The 27584-nt window shown below is 48.0% G+C and overlaps 8 protein-coding genes across 8 annotated transcripts; 5 read left to right on the top strand and 3 right to left on the bottom strand.

Moving 5' to 3' along the window:
• Positions 1-2680: 2680 nt before the first annotated feature.
• LHYA1_G005843 (putative GTP-binding protein, mitochondrial) lies at positions 2681-4318 on the bottom strand (the record flags this gene model as incomplete). The annotated part of the gene is made up of 1 exon (XM_031150787.1): positions 2681-4318. The coding sequence occupies one exon, from the start codon at positions 4316-4318 to the stop codon at positions 2681-2683; it is 1638 nt and encodes a 545-aa protein (XP_031003679.1).
• Positions 4319-5410: 1092 nt separating this feature from the next.
• Positions 5411-6170, top strand: LHYA1_G005842 (uncharacterized protein; the record flags this gene model as incomplete). The annotated part of the gene is made up of 2 exons (XM_031150786.1): positions 5411-5604; positions 5699-6170. Coding segments are annotated over 2 exons (666 nt in total), but the record flags the coding sequence as incomplete, so codon positions are not given.
• Positions 6171-7183: 1013 nt separating this feature from the next.
• LHYA1_G005841 (Uncharacterized protein) lies at positions 7184-8883 on the bottom strand (the record flags this gene model as incomplete). Its single annotated transcript, XM_031150785.1, has 3 exons — positions 7184-7420; positions 7479-8645; positions 8722-8883. The coding sequence occupies 3 exons, from the start codon at positions 8881-8883 to the stop codon at positions 7184-7186; spliced, it is 1566 nt and encodes a 521-aa protein (XP_031003681.1).
• Positions 8884-9324: 441 nt separating this feature from the next.
• Positions 9325-10109, top strand: RPB5 (DNA-directed RNA polymerases I,II,and III subunit; the record flags this gene model as incomplete). The annotated part of the gene is made up of 2 exons (XM_031150784.1): positions 9325-9515; positions 9581-10109. 2 exons carry the CDS (start codon positions 9325-9327, stop codon positions 10107-10109), a joined length of 720 nt encoding a protein of 239 aa, XP_031003682.1.
• Positions 10110-11647: 1538 nt separating this feature from the next.
• LHYA1_G005839 (putative transporter) lies at positions 11648-13708 on the top strand (the record flags this gene model as incomplete). The annotated part of the gene is made up of 4 exons (XM_031150783.1): positions 11648-12526; positions 12563-12859; positions 12982-13237; positions 13434-13708. 4 exons carry the CDS (start codon positions 11648-11650, stop codon positions 13706-13708), a joined length of 1707 nt encoding a protein of 568 aa, XP_031003691.1.
• Positions 13709-16397: 2689 nt separating this feature from the next.
• On the top strand, positions 16398-17219 carry GSTU22 (Glutathione S-transferase; the record flags this gene model as incomplete). Its single annotated transcript, XM_031150782.1, has 2 exons — positions 16398-16892; positions 16989-17219. The coding sequence occupies 2 exons, from the start codon at positions 16398-16400 to the stop codon at positions 17217-17219; spliced, it is 726 nt and encodes a 241-aa protein (XP_031003690.1).
• Positions 17220-20925: 3706 nt separating this feature from the next.
• LHYA1_G005837 (Uncharacterized protein) lies at positions 20926-21737 on the top strand (the record flags this gene model as incomplete). Its single annotated transcript, XM_031150781.1, has 2 exons — positions 20926-21099; positions 21180-21737. The coding sequence occupies 2 exons, from the start codon at positions 20926-20928 to the stop codon at positions 21735-21737; spliced, it is 732 nt and encodes a 243-aa protein (XP_031003704.1).
• Positions 21738-25628: 3891 nt separating this feature from the next.
• On the bottom strand, positions 25629-26923 carry LHYA1_G005836 (uncharacterized protein; the record flags this gene model as incomplete). Its single annotated transcript, XM_031150780.1, has 2 exons — positions 25629-26468; positions 26576-26923. The coding sequence occupies 2 exons, from the start codon at positions 26921-26923 to the stop codon at positions 25629-25631; spliced, it is 1188 nt and encodes a 395-aa protein (XP_031003703.1).
• Positions 26924-27584: the final 661 nt, after the last annotated feature.

The raw sequence follows: 27584 nt of genomic DNA, 5'->3' as shown, positions 1-27584 counted from the left end.
AGATCCTGCGATGCGGGATTTGTACTCCCAATAAAGCAGTCCTTAACATGCTAGTCAATAAGCATATTCCCCCTAGATTAGGTGGTCCATCTTCAAGGGTCCTCAAACGGGGCTGTAATAACATCTCAGAATCAGTACTGCTCAAAAGGGTAAAGCTTGGGAGTTGTTAATGTCTCATAAGTGGTCAACCATTGGGAAGTAAACCACACCCGCAACACATATAGCAAAGTATTCTCTGAGAAGTTGACTTACCTGTAGCAGGTGCAACCCACCAATTCAGCTCAATCTGATACGCAGACTGCGGTATTGGCGTTGTGAGCTCCTCACTTTTAAGCCCCACAGCTGCCGGAATCCCTTGAAAACGATTTGCGATCCAATTCATCCATATCCATTGACAGCTAGTCAATGCGGCATTATGAGAAGTTCCAGAAACACTATGATACTCAATCGAAGCTTTTGGGAATAGACTGGCAGTCTTCTGCACCGCGGCTGTAGTCAGCTTGATGTCCAAGACTGGGTCAGCCTCTCCGTGGATCACCAACAAAGGCCCCGAGATAGCTTTGCCTCCATTCCTAACGATATCTTGATACTTCAGAACATAGGGGTTTTGCGGCCATGTAGGTTTCGTAAGTTGATAACCCTCCACGATCGACAAAGTCGTGAAGGTGTTTCCACCGACCTGTTGACTCAAAGCGAGTCTCGCAATACCATCAGGTGTGAGTATGTCGGAGGGTTTGAACGCAGGAAACATCAGTTGGATACTGGGAACAATTGCAGTAGCATCGTAGGTTGCTGGCGGGTCAGGCAATCCGATAATACTCGTGACGGGAGCAATGGAAACGGCTCCCAGATATCCATCCACAGGCTGAATAGCCTGACGTTGTGCCGCAGCCCATGCCACCCCCCTCCCTGAGAATGGCCAGCAATGACGAAGTTTTCGGAGAGTTCTGGGAACGCCGTTTGTGCCGCTTGTACAGCATAGAAGACATCATTTGCCTGGCTAGGGGCAGTCAGAAATTCGTGAGGGATATTTGCATTCGAACTGTCTTTAGAAACTCCGAGACCAGCATAATCGGTCGCAACAACGACATAACCCTGGAGGGCAAGTTGAAAAAGCTAAATAATGTTGCCAAAGATTCTTGAGATGCGAAGGTGCACAGTTAGGGCCAGCGCCACTAGTACCATGAGCCCTGTACCAGTGAATTAGTATAATGATGAGTCAACAGGAGTCGGAATGTGGGCTTCTGAAACAACTTTCATAGAGGAAAACAGGATGGGATTAAGCCTACCAAGCTACGACTAGATAGCCCTCTGCATCATCGCGTATAGTATGAGGCCAGAGGATATAAGCTGATACGGGAACCAAAGTACCATTAAAAGTCTCTGACTGATAGATGAATCGTGACAAAGATGTAGCTGGAGGAAGAGTGTACAAGGAGGCGTCTGTAACCTTTTCCACTTTAAGAAGTGTTCCGGGCCCTGCCGGCGCGGTTGACTTGTCCACAGAATACCAGGGGTCAGTCAAAACAGAACCGTGTGCCCACATTGTCTGTTCGAATGCCAAGGAAGCCTTCGTGATATCGGACAATGGGGGACTCGTATCCACGGGTGCGCCAAAGACTTTTGATGTGATGATTTGGACAGCAACTAGCCAGGCAGCCGAAAAGGATGAACGCATCGTGGTATCCTAGAGGGGATTTCTGTCAGTAAAATGTTTAAGAGGATGAATGAGACAGGTGGCTGCGCGAACGGGAAAGCAATATACGAGTGAGTGGAGTCATACTTCATTCACCCCGAAACACCCACTCAACAGCATTTAGAAGCGATATGTTGATTGGAAAGTTGCCTACCTCTAGCTGGAGGCCTGAAAAACTACACGATCAATATAGCCACGAGAGAATGACGGAAAAGGGGAGAATAAATCCAATGGCTAGTGGTATCTTTTCCCTGCCCGAGGAAACTGGAACTGAGAGAGGACACAGGAGATATTTGAGAAATGTATTGCACCTACACTAGCTACTTTCCCCTATATGCTTTTGGAGACCAACAAATAACCAACAGCAAGAACAGAATCAAATAGACAAGCCGAAGTGTTTCAATAGCATCTCGATATGTATCCTTCTTTCTGCATTGCCATCATGAACTTCAATAGTTTCCTGCAGTACATCATCTCAGCACCCTCAATATGACTGGCTATTCCACTTATCAAACACAGCACAACGTCTTGCCCTCACTGATAAGAGCCGAGCACATTGCAAACAGATCGATGGTGTAAATGTAAATAAAAGATGGCGGTGGTTGCTTGGAGTAGAATTATGACCCCCCGGCAGTATAGCATTTTTCTGGACATGAGTTTGCTGGCAGGACACGATCACAAGAGAGCTAGTGACATAGAGATTTTGCTTAATGTGGCTGTGAAGTTAAGAAGTCTGGTAGGAGAAGCAAAGAAGTAGTCAGCGCCTAGCGCGAAGAAATCAAATGTAGAAGTCAAGCTCAATTCATGGACATTATGTGAAATTGGAAGGACAGGCCGGCGTGCTTTATTGCCAGAGATGGAATTTTCTTCCTAGAGACAAGAGCCAAGGGGTAGCATTGCTGAAATAATTAATTAAGCTACATCATTTCGTACTCAAACAGCTGGCAGACCAGGCGATATTTACAGACATATAAGTACATAAGTTCACTCTTCCAGTAGGTTCACAATCCATTCCGTAATCCTCTCTGTCCCATGCCCGTTGATAGCACTAATAGGAACAGCCTCAACGCTTCCCTCCCAACTCTTCGTTTGCCCGCTAGGATGCTCCTGCTCGCCCCTTCCAACAGCTTCTAGATACGCCTTCAACTGCGCGTAATTCTCCTGCGTGCCCGGCAAATCCGCCTTTGTAGCAACTACAAACCACGGCTTCCCAGCAATACTCGGTAACTGTGGTGCCAAAGGAGCATCTAAAGTCGGTCCTCCTGATGGAATGACGATTGTCTCGGAACGATTGGCCAATGCGTCTTCCGTGGATCGGAAAGGCGACCATTCGACGATGGGATCGGACTTCTCTTTCTCTTCGACGATTTTCATGCGCTCGTACTCGCCGACTTCCTTCCACAGAGCTTGGAGGGCTTTGACAGCATCGCCGGCGTTGAGGTCGATTACGAAGGCGAGGATGCGGGCGCGCTCGACGTGTCGTAGGAAGGAGATCCCTAGACCGCGGTCGAGATGTGCGTCTTGGACGAGACCGGGGATATCGGCAATGGTGTAATTGATTCTCGGCTCGCCTGTCTCGTACGTCGCTTGTGCTACCGGTCTTCCATGGTGATTATCCAGTACGACAGTTCCAATGTTAGGCTGGAGAGTCGTGAATGCCCAATCTCCAACTCGTGCGCGACTCTTGCTCATAGCCCTCAACAGCGTGCTCTTTCCCGCGTTGGGCAAGCCCACAAGTCCAACATCTGCAAGAAGCTTCAATTCTAGCTCTAATGTAATCCTCATGCCCCCTTCCCCCTTTGTAGCGTACTTGGGCCTAGGCACTTCCCTCGTAACGAAATGTGGATTTCCCAATCCACCCACGGCACCAGCAGCAAGCAAAATCGGACTCTCCATAGGCGCGCTTAGATCCAGTGAGATAGGAGCTTTCACCTGCGCCATGGCCAGCATTGATTTCCGTCCCCGAGGCAAAGAAGGGAATTCCGCAGTCGCGATATCTTCAGGCGTAACAGCTGGGTAGAGTAACCACTTATCACGGCTCCATTTCCAAGGGCCACTCTCATCAACACCATCTTTCTTCCCCGCCTCCAATTTCAACCTTTGTTCTTCAATAAACACAGGATCCACTCTCTCTATCTCTCTCACCACAGTCCCGACTGGGACTTGCACAATGATATCATCGCCTCGTTCTCCGCCACGTGTTTTGCCCTGGCCGTTCTTGCCGCGTCCGGCTTTGAGAATGTTGCGTCGCGCGAGCTTGTGCAAACTCGTCTCACCGCGTACAGCCTGGATGTAGACGTTTCCTCCGCTGCCTCCGTCACCTCCGTTTGCAGGCCCCTTTTCTATGTACTTTTCGCGGACAAAGGAGACGCAGCCGTGGCCGCCGGAGCCGGCGAATAGGGTTACTGTTGCCTTGTCTGTAAAGATTGTGCGCGAGTAGTCGGTGGGGGGAGGGTTCAGATGGGAGCCTTCTTCGAACGTTGGTTGGGAGGGTGCGGTGGTTGTTGATTCATGGCGGCGTTGGAGAAAAGTTCGATAGCTTGTTTTAGCGACATTGGAGAGGAGGGAGGGATACAGGAATGGCGTCAATGTCCCTTGTATGCTGGAACATCTTGGGGGCATATTTCTGCAGGTACACAGAATATGTGATTGATTTGGTTCCTATTGTCAGGTACAGTAAGTACAGTATGTAGCGAATTTGATACTGGCATCGTCCAAGCTATTTCTCGGCTACCGTAGAATTCTTTTCTTTCCTCCCTCCAATGTCTCACCCACCCCTGAGATAGCCGAGTCAAGTTCAAATCAACATCATGACTTATAACTCCAGCTGACCTGCTATACAAATCCTCCCACCAAGAAGCTATCCGGATTAAAAACCCCAGTGTGGATATTTGACGTATATCTTATCTATAGTCAGCTTTCAATACAGTACCGAGTCTTTCCGTATCACTGTACCAGGCCCGGCTACCTTTGCCGCCATGGAAGCGGTGTAGACGCGAGACTGTCCGTATTCAGTGCGAGAAGTCATGACCTCCATCGTGCATGCGCCTAGAGACGCACACACAGCACCTCTCATGTGCCTATTGGTCCAAGTCTACAATACAACTAATTCTTTCCAACCGGATCTTCTGATATGCCACACCAGGTCCACGCGATGCAAAGCATTCGAGCCACGACAACAAGTCTTCCCCTCAACTTGCTGACTCCACTTATGGCCGAGTAGACAGACCTCGATGCAACGACAAGTAAGTACTGTAGCTGCCCTGCTTTGTCAAGTTGCAGCATGTCGGCTTCGTTGTGTTTTTGCTGTCCGAATGCCTTCAAGCTTGTTCCCTGACTCTCGCTCTCTCTACTCTTTCGAGACAAGCCCACACGAGCACGCTCTGGGCTGTCTTTCTCCCTCCTCTGTCTGAGTACCTGTCTCTCTGAACCCTCGACATATAGCGTGATCTGGACATCTGCATCACTCTCAACAGGTGGGTGATCTGAATTCCTCATCCCACACCTCCACGTCTGCCATCTGTTTCCACATCTACTCGTACACCGATTGCCTGCCCATGCATCCCAATCACGGGTTCTTATTCACAGAATCGACAAATCCTGTACAAAAACCATGTCCTCTCCGGACCTCTCTTGCCCCCCCTTGATCCCCATATCCTTCTATCCATTCCTTATCTTAGCTTCCGCTACCTACCTATCCGAAGGGCAACACAAATGCCATACTTTCGTCCCGAAGTCATGTTAATCAAGCACAGCAGGTCCAAGAAACCGATTAAGATAATGGACCCGGATTGTGCCATATGCAACCAGCCGGCCCTGGCACAATGCGAGTGTGAAGCCAAGGGCTTGGATGTTGCAGTGAGGCAAGCAGAGCAGAGGATGATGACTAGTGTATTTACCGATATAAGGTATATCCCCTTTAAACCACCTCCACTTCCACCTCCACTTCTACCATATAGATCCCCATCCAATTCTTAATCACACTAACCCCCCATGTCTTAGAACCTGGGTTCGCGGCCACGCTCAAGACTACATCCTCTCCTACTTCTCCATGCTCACCACCCGCCGCCGCGACTCGCACGCCCAACGCCTGCACGCCCTGCACGCCCACTACGCCTACTACCGCACACATCCTCATCCCTCTGAAATCGCCTCCGCAGACGCAGAGCTCAAGCGCGGCATCGACGATGACTGGAAAGCGTCCGTGCAGCGGTATCCCGAAGTGCTGGAGTATTTCTATGGGCTCGTGCGTTTGGATTTACCGGGTGACGAGGAGCCGGGTGTGAGAGATCCGCCGCTGAGTGCGCTGGGTGGTGGGGCTGCGTTTGGCGGGGGGAGGAAGGTTAGGATGCAGGAGCCAGGGAGAGGGATCGCAGAGAGAGGAGGAGGAGTGTTGTGCCGGCGCCCATGCCGCAGCCGCCGCCGAGGGCCCCGAGTAGACCACAGACTGCCTTTGCGCCGATGCAGGGCTATGGGTATGTGCCGCCTGGTTATTAAGGAGACCGAGCATTTACAAGATACGTAATATAATATAATACACGGAAGGAAAGAGTTGGGAATTGGATCCAAGTGACGGCGAGGAGGGGAGGGGGCGAATAAAAGAAGGAGTGGTGCTGTGCTTCGAAATTGCCGATATGAGATATGACATACGTTTTGCACTTGCTCATATGAGCAGGAACGATATCGAGAACCAGATGGATCGATCGATGGATCGATATAAGGGCTGCAGTTTGCAATTTGGGGGGTTCGGCATAGCATAGCATATCATATCATAGCATTTAGCCGGAGCATTGGTGTGGGGATTTACAATTTTATAACGTCTAGTAATAGCAATGAACAAATACACCTGCTTGCATTTACATACGAGTATTTGTCACGTACTTTAGGTATTTACTTCAGTGATTTTGTGACTAAGGGGGTTAGTAATGAAAAGCTTGGAGCTCTGTTATGTGGAGTTTGGCGTTCGAATTCTAGAGTTTAATGTAAAGGGAGACGAGAGGAAAAGATAAGAAGGGGAAGGAGGAAAGGCATAGTCACTGACTGCTAATACTGGTATGATCACTACGAGTGAAATTCACAGAACGGAATGGGTGGATTAATTAATTCAAAAATTTAGATGCATATGTTTTTCCCTATCTAGCAAAGCGACCACGACTATCTGCTGCTACCATGCACGATGCGTCTCCGCGTTCGATGTCCAAGAATGAGAAGACTTTTTTCCCGAAGTGAGGTGACGTGAAAGTGTGGCGAGGTAGGTTGATATACAGAGAGCGAGCCAGAAATATGCAGGTTCCCCCCGACCCCGAGACGTGACGGGTAACTTTTGGATGGATGAGTTTTGATGTGCAGATGAGGAAATGGTTTTGTGAGAGGTGGGTGAGGTGTGAGGCGTTTGGGTTTGGAGAGGAGTTGAGGTGAGTGAGGGAAGTGTGAAAGAAGTGGGAAGAAGACAACGTCCGGCTGGGTGAAGCGGGGCATCGGATGGATCTACTTCTCCTCTTCCTTGTCCTCAAGACTGGCCCCCTGCAAATCGGCAATCACATCTGAACCAGCGGCCTTCATCAGGTTGATCTCGTTTGCAACAGAGCCGCCATCGTCAACGCCGGCGGTGGCCTTGGTCTCTCCGTGAGCAGCTCCGTTGGTTTCCGCGGTCTTGGCTGGCGCGGCTGGTGTCTCGTCTTCTGCCTCGAGACGCTCGAGTTCCTTCTTGGCCTTGGCGATGTTCTGTTACTTAGTTAGCATACCATTCCGTGAATAGATGTTATGTATAAAGGCGACTTACCTTCTCGGTTTGCGCCTTTTGGTCAGACTTGTAGAACTCCAGCTTCGCCCGGACCTTCTCAACGACAGGCTCGACATCGGCTGAGCTCATAGGGGGGTCAATACCCATCGAGGAACAGTCGTTCATGACTTGAGGCGGACAGCTAAAGTTCTTGCTGGGAGCGGGAGCGTCGAGGGTGGCAGCAGCATTGTTCTTTCTCCCCTTCTTTCCCTTCTTACCCCCAGTGCCCGCAAAGTAATCCTCTTCGTCCTTCTTCTGAACGACCTTCATGCCCTTGATACCGGCCTCATCGACAGTTCTCGCGGCATAGGCAGAAAATTGCGAGGGGGCTTGGAGAGGTGCCTTCTCGTTCGTGTACTTGGGATCGTAGTATCGGATGATAGATTCAGCGGTTCTGATCTCGGCCAAGTATGCTGGCTCGCTTGCATCGGCGAGCATCTCCTGAGCACGGGCTCGCTTCTTTTCCTTAACGTAGGTCTCCTGCTCAGCCTTCTTGCGCTCCCGTAGACGTTGTCGTGCCTCATATTCGTATTTTTGAATTGCACGGCCAGCTTGGTAATAGTCGTCCTTGAGTTTCTTTTGGGCGGTCCACTTCTCTTGTTGCTGGTCTTGAAGCTTCTTGCGTTCTTCGTGCAGGGCGTTGATACCTTGGTAGGCCTCGTCTTGCTCGGCCTTGATGGCGTCTAGCTCTGACTGGAGCTTGTTGTACTTTTCGCTTAGAGCCTTTGACTCTGGGTCGTCGAGAGTATCTCTCAATTTCTTGAGATCGGCCTTTTTCGCATCGATGACCTTCTGGGATTCGTCGAACCCAGCAAGAACCTTGCGCTGCTTTCTTAAGTTGGAGATTTCAGACAACGCCTTCTTCTCGTCGACCAGCTTCATCATACCGCTGTTGACTTGCTTGTCCAGTCGGTCAATTTCGCGGTCAAGATCCTCAACGCCCTTGAAGTTAACCTTGCTGCGAGCAGCCTTTTGCGCTTGAATTGCCGATTTGAGGTTCTCATCCAAAGCCTTAATCCTCTCGAATGTAGATGCTCGGCCAGATTTCCCAGCACCTTGTTTCTCCCGGATTTCCTTCAATTGCGCAATGAGCTCTGCACGGCGCTTGCTGGACGGCGAATCTTTGGAAGAGGGCTTCGCAATGTCAATCTTGGCCCGGACGGCATTCTGCAGGAATTAGTGAGCAATTGTATCTGCAGACTCCCGGTGAATCCACCCAGTGCGCTTGTTCGAATGGACTTACCAATTTGGTCATGACATCCGCATGTTCTTTCTCGGCTTGCTTGAGATTCGCCTTGTAAGTTTCCTCATCTGGCTTCTCGGGCTTGGTGATGGCGTTCTTCTTCTCGCTGGGACCACCAGCGTCGAACATGGCAGCACCTGAGGGAGTTGCGAGGTCGGCCATGACTGTGATTTGACTTCACAAGCAAGGGAATAGAATGTGTTATGGTGTTGTAGAAGTCAATTAATTGAGTAGCGTGCAAAGAGGTGCAGAGTGATCACAAGGATAACTAAATATCTTGTGCACTTGGATTGTGTGGAAGTTGACAGAGTACTGTAACTTGCGTAAACTGGATGGTTTTAAAATATGTTCGAGAACAGATTCATACAATTTAATGTGGCTCGGCTGGGCTACCGGAGCGTCCAAAGTTGTTCCGCGCTCAGGGTCGTAGGGCGGGCTGCACGACCATTTGGCGAAATACTGAATATTTTGAAGTTGCAGCCTCATCTTTTTCTTAAACCCCCCTCCCTTGACTTCTACAATCACAACAGCCTGTCGCAAACGCCAACACCAGCGGCTTTGCCATATTCCTTGCACTCGCAAACTCCATCTAACGCAAACGAGATGTCCAACGAAGAGGACCGAGAGGTCAAACAGCGAGAGGCAGGAAACAGGGAAACCGCACGACTTTGGCGCGCATGGCGGACTGTACACGAGTTGGTTCAGGATAGAGGTTATATCCTTTCCGAGGCAGAGGTCAAGATCAGTCTAGAGGATTTCATTCACAAATTCAACAGCGGCGACGGCAATATCGAGTAGGCTTCTCCACATTCCTCTTCACAGCACTTATAGATACCCTAATTAACCCTCCCTTCAACAGGAAAAATCGCATGACCTTCACCGCACACCCCAGCGATGAGATGGTTGCCCGCTACAGCAACCCAGTTACCGACCGCGACCCCAAACCCGCAGCTCCTGACGTTGGGCCCATCAAGGTTAAATTCGAGGAGGGAGACTCCATCGGTATCAAGAACATGCGCAAATTCGCCCAAGAGCTCACACAAGAAAGCTTCCACACAGGCATTATGATCACGAGCGTCAATATCACCCCTGCGGCTCTCAAGATCATCCCCGCGGTAGCGTCCGAGACCAGGATCGAGACATTCCTGGAGGCGGATCTGCTGGTCAACATCACACACCACGAACTAGTGCCCAAACACGTTCTGCTTAGCAAGGAAGAGAAGTCGGCGCTATTGCAGAGATATCGGTTGAAGGAGACACAGCTCCCGCGTATTCAGGTTGGTGATCCGGTTGCGAGGTATTTGGGGTTGAGGCGGGGTCAGGTGGTCAAGATCATTCGGAAGTCTGAGACAGCCGGGAGATATGCTAGCTATAGGTACACGGTCTGATCTGAGGAAGAAAATGGGCGAGGAAGGAAGTAATTTGGTTTGGATGATCAGATCTGGAGTTGTATGGAGTTCTTTGGGGTCCAAAAGCATAAGCTGGCGTCATGGTGGTAGATTGAGAGGCATATATCCAATGCACCTGTACCAACAAGCCTTTTCTCGCTACAAATTCGCCTGGATAGACTCTGTTTCGTAGGCATCCATCTCTGCTAACATCTGCTGCTTTACCTGGACAAGTGTCACTGTCTATCGCATTTCATTTGTTTTTGCAGACCAGACCTATTCTTGTTCACGCGTCGAATCTCAGGGTCACTAAGCCTTCCATTTTCGTTGACCAAATTATTGATGATTCTGTTGATTCCGAGATGTTATATACCCGTCTGTTGTAGTTGAAGAGTTAGTCGTTTAATGGTTTTGCCAAATCAGAGTCCAGGAAAGCTGGACTAGATGTTTGACCACTCGGAAGCTCACAAGACAATAATACGAAGTATTCAGTATGACGTGGAGGGAAAAAGAAGAAAATTCTAGACATACTTTCCGTTGCTTACTTGGACCGTATCTTTTACTTACTCCGTGATGCAATATTCGATTACTAATTTAAATGCCTTTATTATAGTTATGCTTGAACAATTTCATGAAGTACGTATTAGGGCATTGATATTTACGAAGATATGATCAGGAATCAATGAATTTAAGCTCATTATATTCAAGTATCAATATTTCAGACTAAGCCTAATACGCATGGTGTAAACCTATTTTAGATGTAATGCTAACTATATTATAGTTTTTGCTTATTTTAGTATAGTGCAATCATCCCTTATATCATTTACTACTCCGTAATTGATAGATATAGCAAGAATTATTACAGGAGTAAATTCGAAATTCGATACGGCATTTACGGGCGCCGATGCCCCCGATGCCCTCCTACCCCTAGTAGGTACATTATGCATACATGAGCCCCACATTCCGGATAGACGGCGACGGCTGTCGGCTCTTCTCCTTGGACCCTTGGACCCACTAGACTTCTAAATAAACTTTGAGATACTTCGAAGTATCATCTACGGACTTACTGTAACATGCCGAAAATGCAGCACGTCATCCTGATTGGTTTATAACTTATTTCCCTGCGATAATACTCACACTCCGTAGGGCTCTGGGTACTTCTACGAGGAACCTAAAACAGCCACTAGACCTTTTCTGTTGACGTGGCGGAGTCGAGTATCCATTGCATCGTCATGGCATCCGTCATATTGCCGGCCCTCCACATCTACTGCCAAATATAGAGAGAAATAGAAAAACTCAGAAGTACTTTAAGTTCGCTTGTTTTCCTCTTATACTGTACTGTTTCCTGTTCCGTGAGTATTCTCAAGTGAGTACGTGAGTGAGTGCTTGAAGGTGAAGTCAAATTAAGAATCTCCGCCTGCTTGCTCACTTCCATTGCGATCGACATTGAAACCTCCGGAAATTTGAATTCGCCGCTTTTTCTGTCATCTACGAGTCACTGTACTCTACGTACTCCACGAGCACGAGGCACCTCCAATATGTTCGACCTTCACCCCCATGCATCGCAGCCCGTCAGACGTGCTCCCACTCACCTCGACTTCAAGCTTGGCCGAAACGGAAAGGGGCTCCCTCCTTCCCTCGAAGCGAACCATGATGACTACCTCGTCGAGCTCACAGGCGACGACGACCCCGCGAACGCAAAATCATGGCCGATAAGGAGGAAGTTGCGGACCGCCGTCGTACTAGGATTCGATACTCTTATCGCCTCGTGGGGATCCTCGGTTTACTCCGCAGCAGTTCAGCCCGTGGGCAAGGAGTTCCACGTCGGGACCGTCGTGTCACTTCTCGGACTCACATTATACATTTGTGGCTTTGCTACAGGGCCATTGGCTTTCGCGCCTCTTTCGGAGCTTTATGGCAGGAAACTTCCAGTTACTGGCGCTTGCTTTGTTTTCACATGCTTCATGTTTGCCGCAGCGACCGCAAAGGACTTCCAGACATTGATGCTCACGAGATTCTTCGCAGGAGTCTTTGCGTCATGCCCGCTTGCTGTGGTGGGAGGTGCGTTTTCGGATCTGTTTGGAAACGAAACGAGGGGAATTGCTATTGCGGCTTTCTCATCCCTTGTTTTCATCGGACCGTTCATCTCTCCAATTGCAGGAGCATTTATCACGCAAAGCTATCTCGGCTGGCGATGGACTGAGTATATTACTGGCATTATGGGCGCCCTAGCCTTCGTGTTGGATCTGTTTATTATGGAAGAGACATACGAAAGGACCCTTCTGCAAAGACGAGCCGGCTACTACAGGACCGAAACGCAGAATTTCGCCATCCACCATATATCAGAGGTATACATTTTCTGCGTTCCCTTTCATGTTTCAGAAGTTATGAGACACTATGAACAAGCCCCCAATATGGTTTGTTCACAATAAGGCAATACTGACAACTTACAGGAAGAAGTCGTTGATGTCAAGGACCTATTCAACAAACATCTCTCGCTCCCACTCAAACTCCTCTTCCTAGAACCTATCGTATTCCTCATTACCCTCTATACAGCTTTCATCTACGGAATTTTGTACCTATTCTTGGAAGCGTACCCAATTGTGTTTGCTGAAAAGCGAGGCATCAATGAAGCTGTTGCTACGCTGCCATATATCGGTCTCGTTATTGGTGTTCTTGTTGGCTCCGGAATTGTGATAGCATTTGAGCCGCGTTATAACCGTAAACTGAAAGCAAATAACAACATACCCGTAGGTCGATTTCTTGATCCTGGAAATGATGCATGATTCCTGCTTCTGAGATCCACTTTTCACCCGCTGGAAAACCTCTCAGAAGATTCGAGATATTCAAACAATACTGATTGCACGAATAGGTTCCGGAACAGCGCCTCTTGCCAATGATGCTCGGCGCTGTCCTCTTCCCAGTCGGACTATTCTGGTTTGCTTGGACGGGAAATTATCCCGACATCCATTGGATTGCCCCAACGCTTAGTGGAATAATGACTGGCGCGGGGATCTTGACGATTTTCTTACAAGCGTTAAACTACATCATCGACGCCTACCTAGTCGTAGCAGCTAGTGCGATTGCCGCAAACACGTTCTTGAGATCGTTTTTCGGAGCTGGCTTTCGTAAGTCTAAATCCGCCCTTTCTTTCCCACTACCAGCCACGAAAGTTTATATTCACGATTGGGGGTTTTTAATGTCCCACTCAACATGGAACCTGGAATACCTCTTTCCTGTACTAAATTTCAGATCCCCCACAAACGTCAACTCTCATCCTTATCCTCCACCCTCTTCTCTTTTCCCGTACTAACAACACCCCAGCGCTCTTCGCAACCCAAATGTTCAACAAACTCGGTGTCGACTGGGCAGGCTCGCTCCTCGGCTTCCTCGGGATAGCATTCATGCCCATCCCGTTCCTGTTCTACATCTACGGCGAGAGGCTGCGGAAGCATTCGTCGTACGCGCCGACGGATTTCGGGAAGAAGAAAGATGATGAGGAGAATCAGGATGGAACTAGCGGGGGAGTGGAGGAGAGGAAGGGAGGAGAGGAGGTTGGTGAGGAGAGCGGTGGGAGTAGTACGGCTCTTGATGCATGAATGAGGTGATGTCGTGTTTTTGGAAGGGATTTGATTTGATTGGCCAGCTGGGTGTGAGAAATAGTTTATCCTATAACATTAAATGTTCCCCGTCATCTATATTATTGTTTGTTTGTGCATGGTGGGATAGACTTGTTTAGCATGGGCGTTTTTAGATGGTAGACAAAAATATATTGTAATAATTCATGTTTTTACTTTCATCCTTCTATAGCTCTACTTTCTACTTCCTATCATCGTTCAAGCAGCCAATTCACCCGAGCTATAGGCTGGCGGGGAAAGTGGTCCTTGATGCATGAGGTGATGTCGTTGGTTTGGGGTCTGCGGGGGTGTGAGGCATTATTGTTATATCATACTTAGTATGATATTCTTCTGTTGAATTTGTATCTGCTGTTTGATGTTGCTTATGATGTGATATAAAGCATCATAATTAGATGATACATAGGTAGCATTGCATTGGCGTCAGGGGTAGATCGGTTAGAGTTATCGCTTACAGTACCGAAAGTAGTAATGTCAATATTTACCTACAACCCTCGAAAAATAAACCAGTCACAACTTAAAAAGGTTGATATCAAAAGAGCTTACTTTTGTTCTACCAAAAGACGACAATCAAATCCTTCGAGGCGCCATGGCTATATTTCAGAAAGGTCAGCGCCTTGTAGGTCTTGTTCGTTCATACCGTCTCCTTGAAGCGACGCACCCGCGGACCAAGACAGTTTGGAGCGCATGCCCAGAGAATGAGGAGAACCAAAGGTATGCAAACTACGGCTCCTGTGACAGACCCTAGGTTGACACCTTGCTAATTCCTCTTAGCGATGAAGGAAAGGTTGTAATCAAAACAGCCGAAAAGCTCCATCTCCTGGAAGCCGAACGCAAGCATCTCTCGGCACTCAAAGGGCACCCTAGCATCCGTCAGCTGATTGACAACATCGAGACTCCAAATTGCATGGTTCTCGAATACATGGAAACGGATCTTTGGAGTGAAGCTCTCAAGAGGAAGCTTCAGAGGGTCGAGATCAAGACGATTGCGAAGCGGTTTTTAGAGGGCCTTGCTTGGGCTCATTCGAAGGATCTAGTGCATACCGGTGAGTCTAGAGTCTTGTCAGACATCCCTCCCAGGCCAAAACCTGATGGAAACCAGATCTGAAACCACAAAACATTCTGCTCACAGGATTCTCGGACTCCGAATTCAATCCTGCCGAGGCCTCAGTCAAGATAGCAGACTGGGCAAGTGGTTTGTACATCCTCTCCTCTCAGTATCATAGTGGATATTAGCTTACTTATGTTCTCGGAAGCTTCGCCACCATCAAAGCACACCATCTCGCCGCTGTCTTTTCGCAGTCCCGAGGTCTGGCTCGAATTACCCTGGGACACAAAAACAGACATCTGGTCTTTCGGCGCAATTGTAAGCAAATCAGATACCTGACAATCCATCTATCTACCTCTACGAATTCTTCATCTTACACCTCCCAGATTGGCTCTCTCATGATGGGACCACCAGACGAACTCTACGACTCCGAGAAAGAAAACGACGATGAAGCCGCCATCGAAATGCTGCAAAAGCAAAACGCGATGATCGGGGAATACGCACAACACATGCTCGAAGCGGCTGGTGAGGACATGGTTACTATTTTCAAGCACTTTAATGGGCTTAAAAGAGCGATGAAAGAAGCGGGGAAACAGTATTGGGAGTGGCGGTGGGTTATGAGGGAGTGGGGGATTGAGGAGGAGGATGGGGCGTTTGTGGAGAGGGTACTGAAGATTGATCCAGAGGAGAGATTGGATGCGGAGGAGTTGTTGAAAGATGTGTGGTTTACGGAGTAAGGCGCTTTAAGACGGTTTCTTTGCATTTTAGCCCTTTGTTGCAGTTGGGAAAATACTGATACTTCACTCTCACGAATATGAACCCGCCTTCTTGTTCCACAAAACCTTTCCGGGATTCCCAATTCTGATTCTGTGTCATGAATTGGACTAGCAGTATATTAGAATATAAAATTAATCCACCTCATGACCTACCACGAAGACAGGTCTGGATATCTGCCCTTTTAGCAGTGCTATGGTCAAAACTTGATTGACAACACAGGTTCTTGAGATCATTTTTGATATAGGTTTTGTAGGAGAGCCGCAAATTTAATGACTCCTGCTATTCCTCTCCGCGTAGAAAAAGAGTGAGCGAGACAAAGGAGTTCCAGTTGTACTTATAAAGCTCTCTCTATACATACCAAGAAGGTAAAAATTGCACAAATATAAAAAACATCCGAGCTTGAGTGTCTTTATTTCCTACATTTGTCTTTGTTCATAGAGAGATTAGTTATATACACGATAGAGTACTGTATAGGTAGGTAAAAGGAGTGTCGGAAATAACCGAGTTTTATTAGTGCCCCCTTTTTCACTCCTCTTTCTTAAGTCCGGATTGCCCGAAACATGCTTAGAAATACCGAGCACTTTACCCCTCCTTATCAATCACACCATCCAAGCCGCCTATTACATGAGTACGAAGGCCTGAAGCCTGAAATATATTATAAAAGATACTGCTCTCCATAAAACAAACATTCAACCATTTCCTTTCGAGCTCCAGACCCCATACTATACCCAAGCACGTGATCTGCTCCCCTCAACTCGATCGAATTCACCCATCTCAACCCCTCCTTCCTTTCCCCAGGTACCTATCTATCTATACCAAACCGCAATCATGGGCTCCACCGAACCCCCCAAAATCACCTTGTACACAAGCTACGCCTGTCCCTGGGCACACCGCTCCCAAATCGCGCTCCGCGAACTCAACCTCGCCTTCGAAACTGTCATCGTAGACCTATCCGTACCCCGCACTCCCGAATACCTAAAAATCAACCCCCGCGGCCTCGTGCCAGCGCTCGACTACAACGGCATCATACTAACCGAATCGGCCATCGTGTCGCAGTTCCTCGTCGATGCGCACTCGTCGCATCTGGAGAAAGCCAGTACCGATGAAGGCGGGCCGCTGCAGCGGGCGAAGATCAATTTCTTTGTCGATACGTTTATTAGCAAGTTGCTCAGTTTGTATCTAGCGGCGCTGAGGGCTCAGGTCGGGGAGGAGAAGGAGGACGCAGTGGGGAAGATTGTGGATGCGGTTGTAAAGGAGCTGGAGCCGTTGTTGGGGGATGCGGGGCCGTTTTTTGGGGGGTCGGATAGGTTTACGCTGGCTGAGGTACGTATATTGATATCTCCTTTGAAGTGAACGGAACTCCACGTTTTAAATTCCAGAGTCAGATGGGATAAGCGCTAATTCTGTCTGTCTGGGAAGGTCCAAACTGCCTCTTTTGTCATTCGTCTGGTTACATTTGCTGAATATGAGGCCTTGCTTCCCAAGAGCCTTCTTACCTCGCTGGAAGCCAAGGCACCGAGTTTCTGGAAGTGGGCTAGTGCTGTTGTGAAGGAGGACAGCGTTACTTATAAGTGGGATGCTAAGGCTATCTCGGAGAGGACGATAGACAGATTTGAGAAGTTGCGAAAGGAGGCGGCGGCGGCAAAGTGAGAGGGGAAAACATGGTTCTTTGGCTGTGAGAAGGACTAACGTATCGTATGTAGGATCTGATGAGTTTACTCGCAAGCAAACTGTGCTATTTGAAATATACAAATTGAAACGTTCTATCAGCTCTCTCTCTCTCTATACCTACATGATTGTTTGGAATCTCAAGGATCGTTGACGTCCAAGACAGGTGGAGGCACGTACTTACTAATTTCGCTTATGGTCAGACGTCTGCTGCTGTGATAGAGGACATGTCAAATGTCGAGTTGACAGTCTGCTCTGAAAAGCAAATATTATGGAGGGGATGAAGATATGGCACAATAAGAGCTGACGTGTGGAGCCGAACGATGAGGAATTTGAGATACAGCAACTGTATGGTCTTTCAGGGGAACAAAGAGTTCTGCTTTCTGCGAGAACGATCTAAGACTGTATTTGGGTGAATGCGTCACATGATGTCTTTGCCTTGTGTGCAGCCAAAGAAAGGACGACAGCTGAAAGTTGAATTGTTGGAAGTTCCACGAAGGTAGAGTAGACTTGACACGTACTCAAAGGGTTTGAACTATCTGAAACTGTAAGTTTGGGCTATGAAAAGATATGGCTGTCAAGTGACATGTGACGGATCACGCGTGCGAAAGTTGACCGCCGAGCATGTGGTCCATGTCAAAAGTAAGTACAGGTACGTAGTTGAGGTTGGCAGGCCTCAAGTGGTGAATGCCGCTTAACCTATAGCTAGAAGTGTGCAAACTACCAACACTTAATGAATTTCGACCAAGCACATTCTCAAAAGTTATATATTTTGGACCTCTGTTCCGTAGTCTTTACTCGCAGCAAAAGTTCAGCCCTCAAATCTCCAACCCTCGACGTCGCTGCCTCGGAAAGCAGCGCCTACCGTTATTCCCAGCCCTCACCGCTCCTCCTTCAAGTCGAAACTACAATTTTCCATACGAGTCTGCCCCCCTTCGTCGAGCCAAAGCCTCATCCAAGATGGCAAATCCGACGCCTGTCCCAAATACCAACAGTTCCACTCCTTCGCCTAGTAGTGAAAACCCCGCCATAGTCGCCGCGAGCTCTACAGAGACCGAAGAGAATCCAGACACGTATTGTTTGAAGCTTTTCAAGGGGGCGCGCGATGCTCTTGATGTCTCGACTGCGGAATTGCGTACGATTAAATTATTCAATCAGTTATTTGAACACTGGGAAGATCAAATTGTCAATCTGGAAAAGCTCACGAAGTCACAACGTGCGACCATTGAACTTCATAATGAATACATCGCATCTGATATGTTTGATTCTTCATACCAATTGTTCTTGAAATCCAAGCGCTTAGGGGAGATTGATAATGCAACGCTAAGAAACCCATTCCCCGAGGACATACACACCGAATTCGCGATAGCCCCTTCATTCACCATAACCCCGAATGATGGTACTTCCTTCACGCCATGGGATCTTGAAGCTTCTTTTGCCTTTACTCTCCGGGTTATGAATGGCTCAAATGCCCTGGCAGAGGACAAAAAGGCCTTGCATACAATCTTTCGTTATTGGGAATGGGAGCAAGATACCCTTAGACGACGCTACAGAGATCAATCAAGTTTCAACAATTATCTCAAAAGCATTGTTCGATCCAACGAACTCTTAGTACAATTGCAAGCCCTCATGGATAAGGATGAGGACGAGCCCACGGACACGGACATCCAACTAGCAAATGAGAGGAAGCTCAACGAGAGGCTGAAGAAGCAGATAGTCAATGCTGAATCTCTCTTCGCTGTCAAGGCACAGGAAAAAGATGCCTTTTACCTCATTCTTTTATGTGCAATGTTTGTACGTTTTGAGCAGCTGGCTAGGTTCAACAACAATCGAGAGGCAGGGAAAGACGCCACAATTGCAAGACTGACGTCTACATTCGCAGACTGGCGCAAAGCCATTGACGGATATATAAGAAATCTCGCAGACAAGCAAAAAGTCATTGAGCAATACAGAACAACAGTCGCAGACCTTCTCCATCAAGCCAAAAATTCCGAGCGACAACATGCAGACGATATGGAACAAATCGCGGAGAGGGTGAGTAAGCTTTCCAGTGCGGCATCTGGTTTTGAAAGCCGGGTGGCTGAAAGGAATGAACATCTCCAAGCCCTGGAATCCCAGCTCACGGGCCTTCGGCGTCGACTTCGAGAGAAAGCCACGGAGCTAAAAGATAAGGATGCTCAGCTGGTCAATAAAGGCACAAAATTGAAGGACAAGGACGCCCAATTGCTACGAAATAATGAAGATCTGGCGCTTCTTTGTTCTCAAATTCAGCGCCAGATCAATCTGAGCGAGACTTTGAGAGAGGAAGCTGCGTTGAAGAACGGGGTACGTTACGATGAGTGTGGAATAGAATATTCTTGGTTCTGAGGAGAAATGCTAACACGGTGTAGTTTATTTGTCTTTTTGGTTTCCTGACTCTTGGGTTGGGATTGGTAGTTATAAAAACGTTCTCGTAAGATATCCATACCCGCTCCTTCCTGCCCTGTACCTTTCCCGAAGCTAACTAGATTGACAGAGAAAATCCGACATACAAAATAGAAACGTATTGCGTGTGATGGGAATATTTCTCTGTACTGCGCAGGTGATGTTCCATTTTCTTTCAGAGAACCTCGAACTGGAAGGGATAGTGTGTTTCGAATTTGCAGGTAGCGTTCCGTAGAATATTGGCTTTGCTCTACGTAGACTAGTATTACATTTTATTTATTTTGGCTGCGTTCTTGTGACTGTTGACGGCGGTGGCGCGTGCTTTTTGAGATGTTCGATATCGTTTTCGTACTTAATCCGGAGGGATCGTACGGTGTTTTCCGAACGACAGACAAGCTCTCTAAGCACTTGTGCTGATGTAATAGCTCGTTCTGCATAACATATGTATTCAGAGAGATATAGGAGGTAGGCGTGGTGAATTTTGCGGTTTCCATGTTCTTCGTCCGAAGGTAAACCTGCGGATGTAAATTTAGAAAGAATTGAAGTAGCGTCGTGAGAGCCCTCACTACGACCGAGACGGAAAAGATGTGTAACACATGGGAATCCCATGTCTTTGATGATGTTGATGGGGTCGATGATAGGGTCTGACCGGGGCGTAGGCTTGGCAATAGAATTGTGCAAGAGCCTCCCTACTTTGCTATCTACCAGATCTCGCTGTCCGTGACCTAGGAGAAGTGGAATCGTAGCCAGCTGGGTCAGTCGTTTCGTCCGACGAGCATTTGGACGATCATCTGAGGAGATACCTTATCCATGGTCAGTTCTAGTGAATAGGCTTTAAAGTCTCGACTTGAAGTCTTAACTTATTATTAACAATTGCTAGGTAGCTACAAAGCGTCCTCAATCTTAAGCACGGTAATAAGTCGGCTATATCATGCTTAAAAGATCGTCTTTAACCCTCTCGCAAATCGATTATAATTTTCATATTATTTGAATATAGATCTTACTAATACTTATCAGGTTAAGATACAGCCATCTCTTTAAACCTATTAAGATGTTATAATAATGTCCGTTCTCGCTCCCCTATCAAACTTATTAAAAGTCCTCTGGTCTAGTCGCACGTGACTCCGCGAGATTATTAAGCCAAGAGTAAAGCTGGCGCGACTAGCGACGCCTTAGCGAAGGACGGGACGGACAACAGCCCCTTTAAAAGAGGTTTCTCAATAACCGTTACACATTAATCATTGTTGTTCATCTTCCACTCGCAATGGCGGTTCAGATCCTCTCAGACTTGCATTTAGAGGCTCCAAAAGCCTACGACGTCTTTAACATCATCCCAAAGGCACCTTATTTAGCACTTCTTGGCGACATCGGCAACGTCGCACTACACAAGGACGACTGCCTTGCCTTTCTCACTCGACAGCTCAACCAATTCCGCGCTGTACTCTTTATCCCCGGGAATCATGAAGCTTACCATTCAAATTGGCCGGAAACACTCGACATTCTTCTTACTTTTGAAAGAGACGTTCGCAACAACGCTCGCTCGGGGACTTCATCCTGCTCGATCGTGCAGTCTATCGGATGCCAGACACCAACGTCGTCATTCTTGGATGCAGTCTGTTCTCTTCCATCTCCGCTGAAAACCAAATGGCTGTTAGTCTTGGGCTCAATGATTTCCTCGTTACTAACGAGTGGGATGTCGACTCGCACAACGAAGCGCATGAACGGGACATTGCCTGGCTCAACACACAAGTTACTGAGCTTGAGCAGTCTGACGTGCGTATTATGATATTCACACATTGGAGTCCATCAAAGGATGCCCGTGCGATTGATCCAAGGCACGCTGCAAGTTCGATTACGAGCGCCTTTTCAACCGACTTGTCTGAGGAGAAATGCTTCCAGAGTAAAAAGGTTAAAATATGGGCATTTGGGCATACGCACTATAATTGTGACTTTGTAGTTGAGCGGAAAGAAGGTGCCGGATTATTAAGGCTACTTGCGAACCAGAGGGGTTATTACTTTGCCCAGGCTGACGGATATGATGGAGGAAAGACAATCGATATTAGGGATAGTATTTGATCTTCCAAATACTCCCCTTCTCCATTCGAGGCGGCAACCGAGGTCGTGGTGATGGTCGGGGTGGTGGAGTCCCGGTTTGCGATGGAGGTCGAGGTCGAGGTCGAGCGAATCCACCACCACTACAAGAAGCCTGTCCCGGGGGTCCAGGGGCTCCGGCGAGGAGAATGAGTGCCCATAGAGCTAATCAGGGGCTGCAAAGGAAGCCGGGGATTCGGAGGGGTGGGAGGAGGGGGACGGTGCAAGGTATTGAGGGTGGGAGAAAGGATAGGGATTGCGTTGTGGGCTAGCCACAAGGACCTGCTTTGTGCATGAGCGTAAAGTCACTTCTCGTAAACAAACCCCGGAATATCCTTGCAACTTGACTTAAGAACAAACTATCCAATATCCATGCTCGCTCTGAACCTCAAATCAGTATCCCCTTATATAAGTATATCTTAAGCTTTTCAGTATACCGTAGTTAACATGTCATGCTAGGCCAGCGAAACAATGAAGCTATCCCCGTTCCCCACCGCCCTCGCGATTTCGTTCAAAGACATGGACAGCCCAATTCACAGATTCACTTTGCCTCAACACAACATCTCGATTCTCGACATCTACAACGACACGTCAAAATTGCCAGATTTCCAGCTCTGTCAATTCCCACCTTAGCGCTCTACCTACACCATGTCGCAGGCTACACAGTTAGATTCTGCGGACGATTCAGTGCCAATCTCGCAGCCGCTCGAACTACCAGCGCCCCACGAACCAGCCATTGTGGGAATCCCTGCGCCGGCAGACCAAATTGATCAGCCTCTCGAACCACAAGCACTCGACGATAGTCCCGCACAAGCAAACGATGGCGACGCCACCCCCCCAGCCTATTCCGCAGCCGACGGTGTCGAGTACCGGCGACGACGAGCCCAGCACTACGAGAATCGATGTTCACACCTGGAGCAGACCTTGCTTATACACCAGCAGCTGCAGATTTCGAAGGACAATGTTATTCGAGAGAGTCAATCATTAATTGCACAGACAGAGCTCCGCTACAGGGAGAAGAAGAATGTTGCAGTTGGACTACAGAAACGGATCAGAGTTCTGCAGATATTTTTCTCGGTTGCTGTTGTTGTCTTTGCCGTGGTGGGGTTCTTTGTGTGCGGAGGTTTTGTAAGTCTACTGAGGTTATATGTTTCCTTTCTCGCGCACCAGTCCCACTAGTAGAGCCATGATCTAACATAATATAGTTCAAACCCACGACAAACACCGTTATTGCACCGCCATTTGCATTCCCAGAAAACGGCATGGCAGAGACAGAGCAAGGGGCTGTTTGCTTTCTCGGAGACATTGTTAATCACCATCTGCATACCATGCCAGCTATCGTCACATTGGCCATGGAGGAAAGGAAAACTGTAACGATATCGGGAGGAACTACAACGATAACTGCAACGGTAACGGCATCTGGAGTCACAGTCACTCTGCCCAAAAAAACAGTGACAGCCGTTAATTATTGTGATGCGAAGAAAACGCCATGGTTTGGATTCTAGCGTCACTTTGATATGGGTTTGGGAGTTTCGGTAGCTGTAGGGAATCTCTGCTAGGCATCAAACGTGGCAAATTGCTAAGAGCGGATAGAAAATACGTTTTGCCTGCCAAGACTATTCTTTGCCGCGATTTTAGCTGATATATGTGATAACTTTGGTGTGAGCTCTGGAAATTTGACTCACCATGGCAGCCTATGCCACCCCTACTCGGAGCCTTGGTTTATACAAATTCACGACCCTCCAGCAATCTAAGATGCAGTTAAGAAACACAATTTTCATTTCCGCTTCCCTGGAAAGGAGCATAGTATCCAAAAATGTCAAAGCTGTCTCAGTAGCTCTTTTAGCACAATAAATAAGTATTGATAGCTAGAGGAACCGTAGACCATGGAAATTCTACGACGCGAAAACCCTGCCATCAGGCCTAAATGTCATGTTTTTTGAGGGTCAAGCGACAGCACCAGCACCTTAACCTCGTATCCCTTAACTTCAACCTGCTGACGTAGACGGCTTCACTCTTGATCAGCCCTCGGCTATATGCGCGAAATCCTTGCTATCGGGCCTAAAACGAGGTTCAACAACTTAGCCTATGACTTAGGATAGCCAGGATCACCAACTGGGCAATGGGGCATGGTATTAGGGCAGCTTTGTAACTACCACTGGCCACAAACAGTATTCTTCGACCCACCATTGCAAGGGCATTTACCGACAAGTTCTTATTGTGGCAAAGCACAAAGAATCAGCTGCAGTGGAGACAGTCCCCCCTTCCAGAAATATTTGCACTCATCTGGGACATCGAGATTGATTATAATTCCAGACTGTAGATAATTGCTCCCGGTCGGAGTATTATCACCCCCATGCCAATGGCCCATCCACACCGACATAGTACCGTTGCAAATATCTTGTAGACCAGGCGACATGCCGCCTGCGATGATTTTAAGCACTTCATCATCTGGTCCCGCGGGGCCTTTATCAACCGAATGCGTGGGAAAGCACTTTGGCGACTCAGTTGGTGTAGGATTGAGGGCCGTTGTGGTGATGGTTGAGAAAGTGGTAGTTCGTCACAAGCAATGTAGATTGTGCCGGATGTGCTTCTTGTGAGAAACCTAACCATTATTTCGCCACACTGGCGATAAGAATGCATCGAGGCAGGCTCGCTAAGGGTAAGTGACATCCTAATCCAAGTTAGTGACTATCGCGTTGGGTGGTGATTTACTTACGAAGTAACAACACAAGCCGTGTTGAGTGGGGTTGAATACGTCGTGAACGAAATAGTCTGAATTGGTAACGCTGGGAAAGCACAGAAACTGGTTATTGAACCGCTAATCGTTGCAAATGGACCATGGCCGAAACAGTAGCACCAAGATGAAGGCTCGTTATTGAATCCGTCCTTTTCGTTACTAAGCTCCGTGCACTATGGAGGAGGCAGAGCAGATACGAGATGATGAAGTGTTTCGATCACACCCACCTATATGAGAACTCTTTGTTCATATTGCCTGACACGCGTTAGGAACTGAAGGATGAGGCTATGTTGCTGTCACCGACCTAATACGGAAAATGTTGGTGATAAAGGTTGCATTTGAAAATTGACATGTATGAACGAGCAGTGGGCAGCTGTGATTGAGGATGATTGAACTACATTTCTTGTTCAGCTTAGCATGCAGATGATATTACTGATTCATACTGAAACATACCTGAGCAGTTCAATATCATTCAGTGTGCGTAAATCACATCGTTCAATCATGCTAACAACATTCAGCGATCTTTTACAGCTTCCTAGCAGCATCTAAGAGACAACGACATGATTATATAAGCATGCGGCTACCTGCGGGCTACCTACACCGTACAGTAACTGTGCCCTGGCCCCCTGCTCCACGCGGCTCCAACATCACATCTACAATATTGGTAACATGAAATCTACCAGCCCCTTATTCCCATTACTTTAATTGCCCAATTTGACTTCTCCCACAATATTATGTCCAAGAAAATTAGGAACGAAACTCAAAATTCATCGTATTGGTGAAACTGTTGTTGGTGTCACTAATATCTTGCACATCATCCCACGCACTGAGCCAATGCAAAGGCCGCGTACCAGAACATTTGCTTCAGACTAGACAGAACAACAAACTTCTTACAGGTGGGTGATCATTGCATATAAATCAAAATTAGAGTTGATTCCATTTTTCAAAAGGTTGACTATACACAAAGATATTTTATATACAAAATCCGTATGTACAAGCTTTGTAGACATTTTGGAAAATGACCGCTTAAATATTACCTGGCTAATGTTGAATTAGCCTTCCTCCTGATTTGTTAAACATCCTAATGGGTTGGAATTCCTTCAATCGGATCTCGAATCCGCACCCATATTGGTTAGCTATGCTGCTGAAAGTCGGAAGGTCAGAGTGCCGTATCCCAATTGATCATAACCACCACTATCGGACCCATAGTTTCCACCGCCGCCCTCTGCCCCACCCGTCGAGTTGTTGACCATATCCCTGTAGAGACCCGTATACCAGGCATCCAAGCCCTTCAAATCATGATAGTGAGCGTAGAGCAGCTCATCGGTAGGCCGGAGAGAACCCCTCGAGTAGTTGGAGATGATCGGCTCGTCCGTCGGATAGCTGTTGGTATACTCCGTGTACGGTACGTCGTAGCCGACGTTGTATTTGGCCGTGTACTCGCTGCCAGCTAAGATGAGGTTGCTTTCGTACGCGAACAGATCGTCGCCCTGGTTGTATGCCATCTGGGCAATGACACCAAGCAATCCGATGTCCAGGGTCGAATGGCCTTGGTCACGACCGGATTCCTGACACTGGCCAAGCGTCTCCCCATCAACGTCGTAGGTAACCCAGATAGCCTTGTGGACGTTGCCGTTACCGACGCCGCTCTTGAAGTAGTCCACTGCATATTCGTACATTGTTTCGTTGTCGTTGAAGATCCCGATCGACATGATTGAGGCTACTTGACACAAATCCCAACCGGCAAAATATACGTCTGGGTCGGTTTGTCCATCGTGCCGGTTTAGGAAGTCATAGTTGATGCTGAAAAAGACGTCATGCAGCATGGTCTGAAATTTGACCTGGTCGGCTGCAGCCCATCCGCTGTAGCTGCGCACAATCTCGGCCGCGTTAGCAAATTCATATCCGTAGATACCCGCTGCCAGAGCTGCGTCAGAGTCTCCTTGGATGGATGTCAATGTGGATGACCATGCATTCTGTACCAAATTAGTATAATTTTTTCTGTAGAGAGCAAGAGCTGAGGAGATGGAACACTCGGGAGCCGAAAAAGCAAAGCCAAGCAACAAAGAAAGGGGTTCGTTACAAATATGGCTACAGCAGCATCGGCAAACTCATCATCGTCTTGAATCTTCCAACGTAAGGCAAGAGCATAGGCTGCTGCGACATCATTGTAAAGAGTACCGTAGTTCTCAGCATGAACGCCGTCGCTGCCGCGGTAGACGATGGGGAGAGGATTCGCGGTGTAGGTTGGTTGGGAATGAGAATTGGCAATGAGCAGGTCCCATCCAATTATCCAGGGCGTGGCACTGGCGTCAACCTTTGACTGCATGCGTGTAAAGTCATCATCGGTATGAAGCATGCCTGGATGGACCAAGGCAGAGACGGAGCTCGCAAGGAGAAGGCAGAAGACATATTTGAGAGACGAAGCCATGATTGAAACCGTTGCAGCGCGCTTAAAAGTATCTTAGAGCTGGGGCATAGAAGAAGCTGCGGGTCTGATAGAAACATGGCGTTTGTAGCTATTTGTATACCTATTCAAAGCGGATTCGGACAAGTTGGCGGGCCTGTGTCGCTCAAACTCCATATCAAGATGACCCATAGCGTCGCCAAATCCAAAAAGGGCTATCAGTATGAGAAGGCGTAACTTCCGACAATCGCCCGCTTGGCCCTTGCAGCAAGAGTCCTGGTGGTGGTCCTCTGCTCTACTGCAGGGACCATAGCCCCTGAGGTGAACATCGAGCAGCACGAAGTATCTTGTTTGCGACCCCGCCTTTTTTTATTAACTTTTTTGTTTCCTCTTTACGAGTAGCTGCACCCCGCAATCTCCGAAAAGCCTGCAGGACTGCACCCCACATTGTTTTGAATGGCTGCGTAGCATTGGTCCTACCACCCCCCGGACCGTCGCTTGATACTAACTAACCCTGCAATCTTTGACGGCGGGTCGTGGAATAGAGTAGTACTGACTCGACAACTCTTTGACAGATTGGGTTGGGTTGGGCACCGATCCTGTGATTATCTCGATACCCGCGACTACCCGATACTGCTTACTCCGTCGTCTTGCGTACTCAACCCTGTAATTGGTAAGAGACTAC

This window comes from Lachnellula hyalina, assembly GCF_007821495.1.
Source record: "Lachnellula hyalina strain CBS 185.66 chromosome Unknown contig00113, whole genome shotgun sequence".
NCBI classification, from domain to species: Eukaryota; Fungi; Ascomycota; class Leotiomycetes; order Helotiales; family Lachnaceae; genus Lachnellula; species Lachnellula hyalina.
Note: the sequence above shows the minus strand (reverse complement) of the source record. Positions and strands in the feature narration are given on the sequence as shown.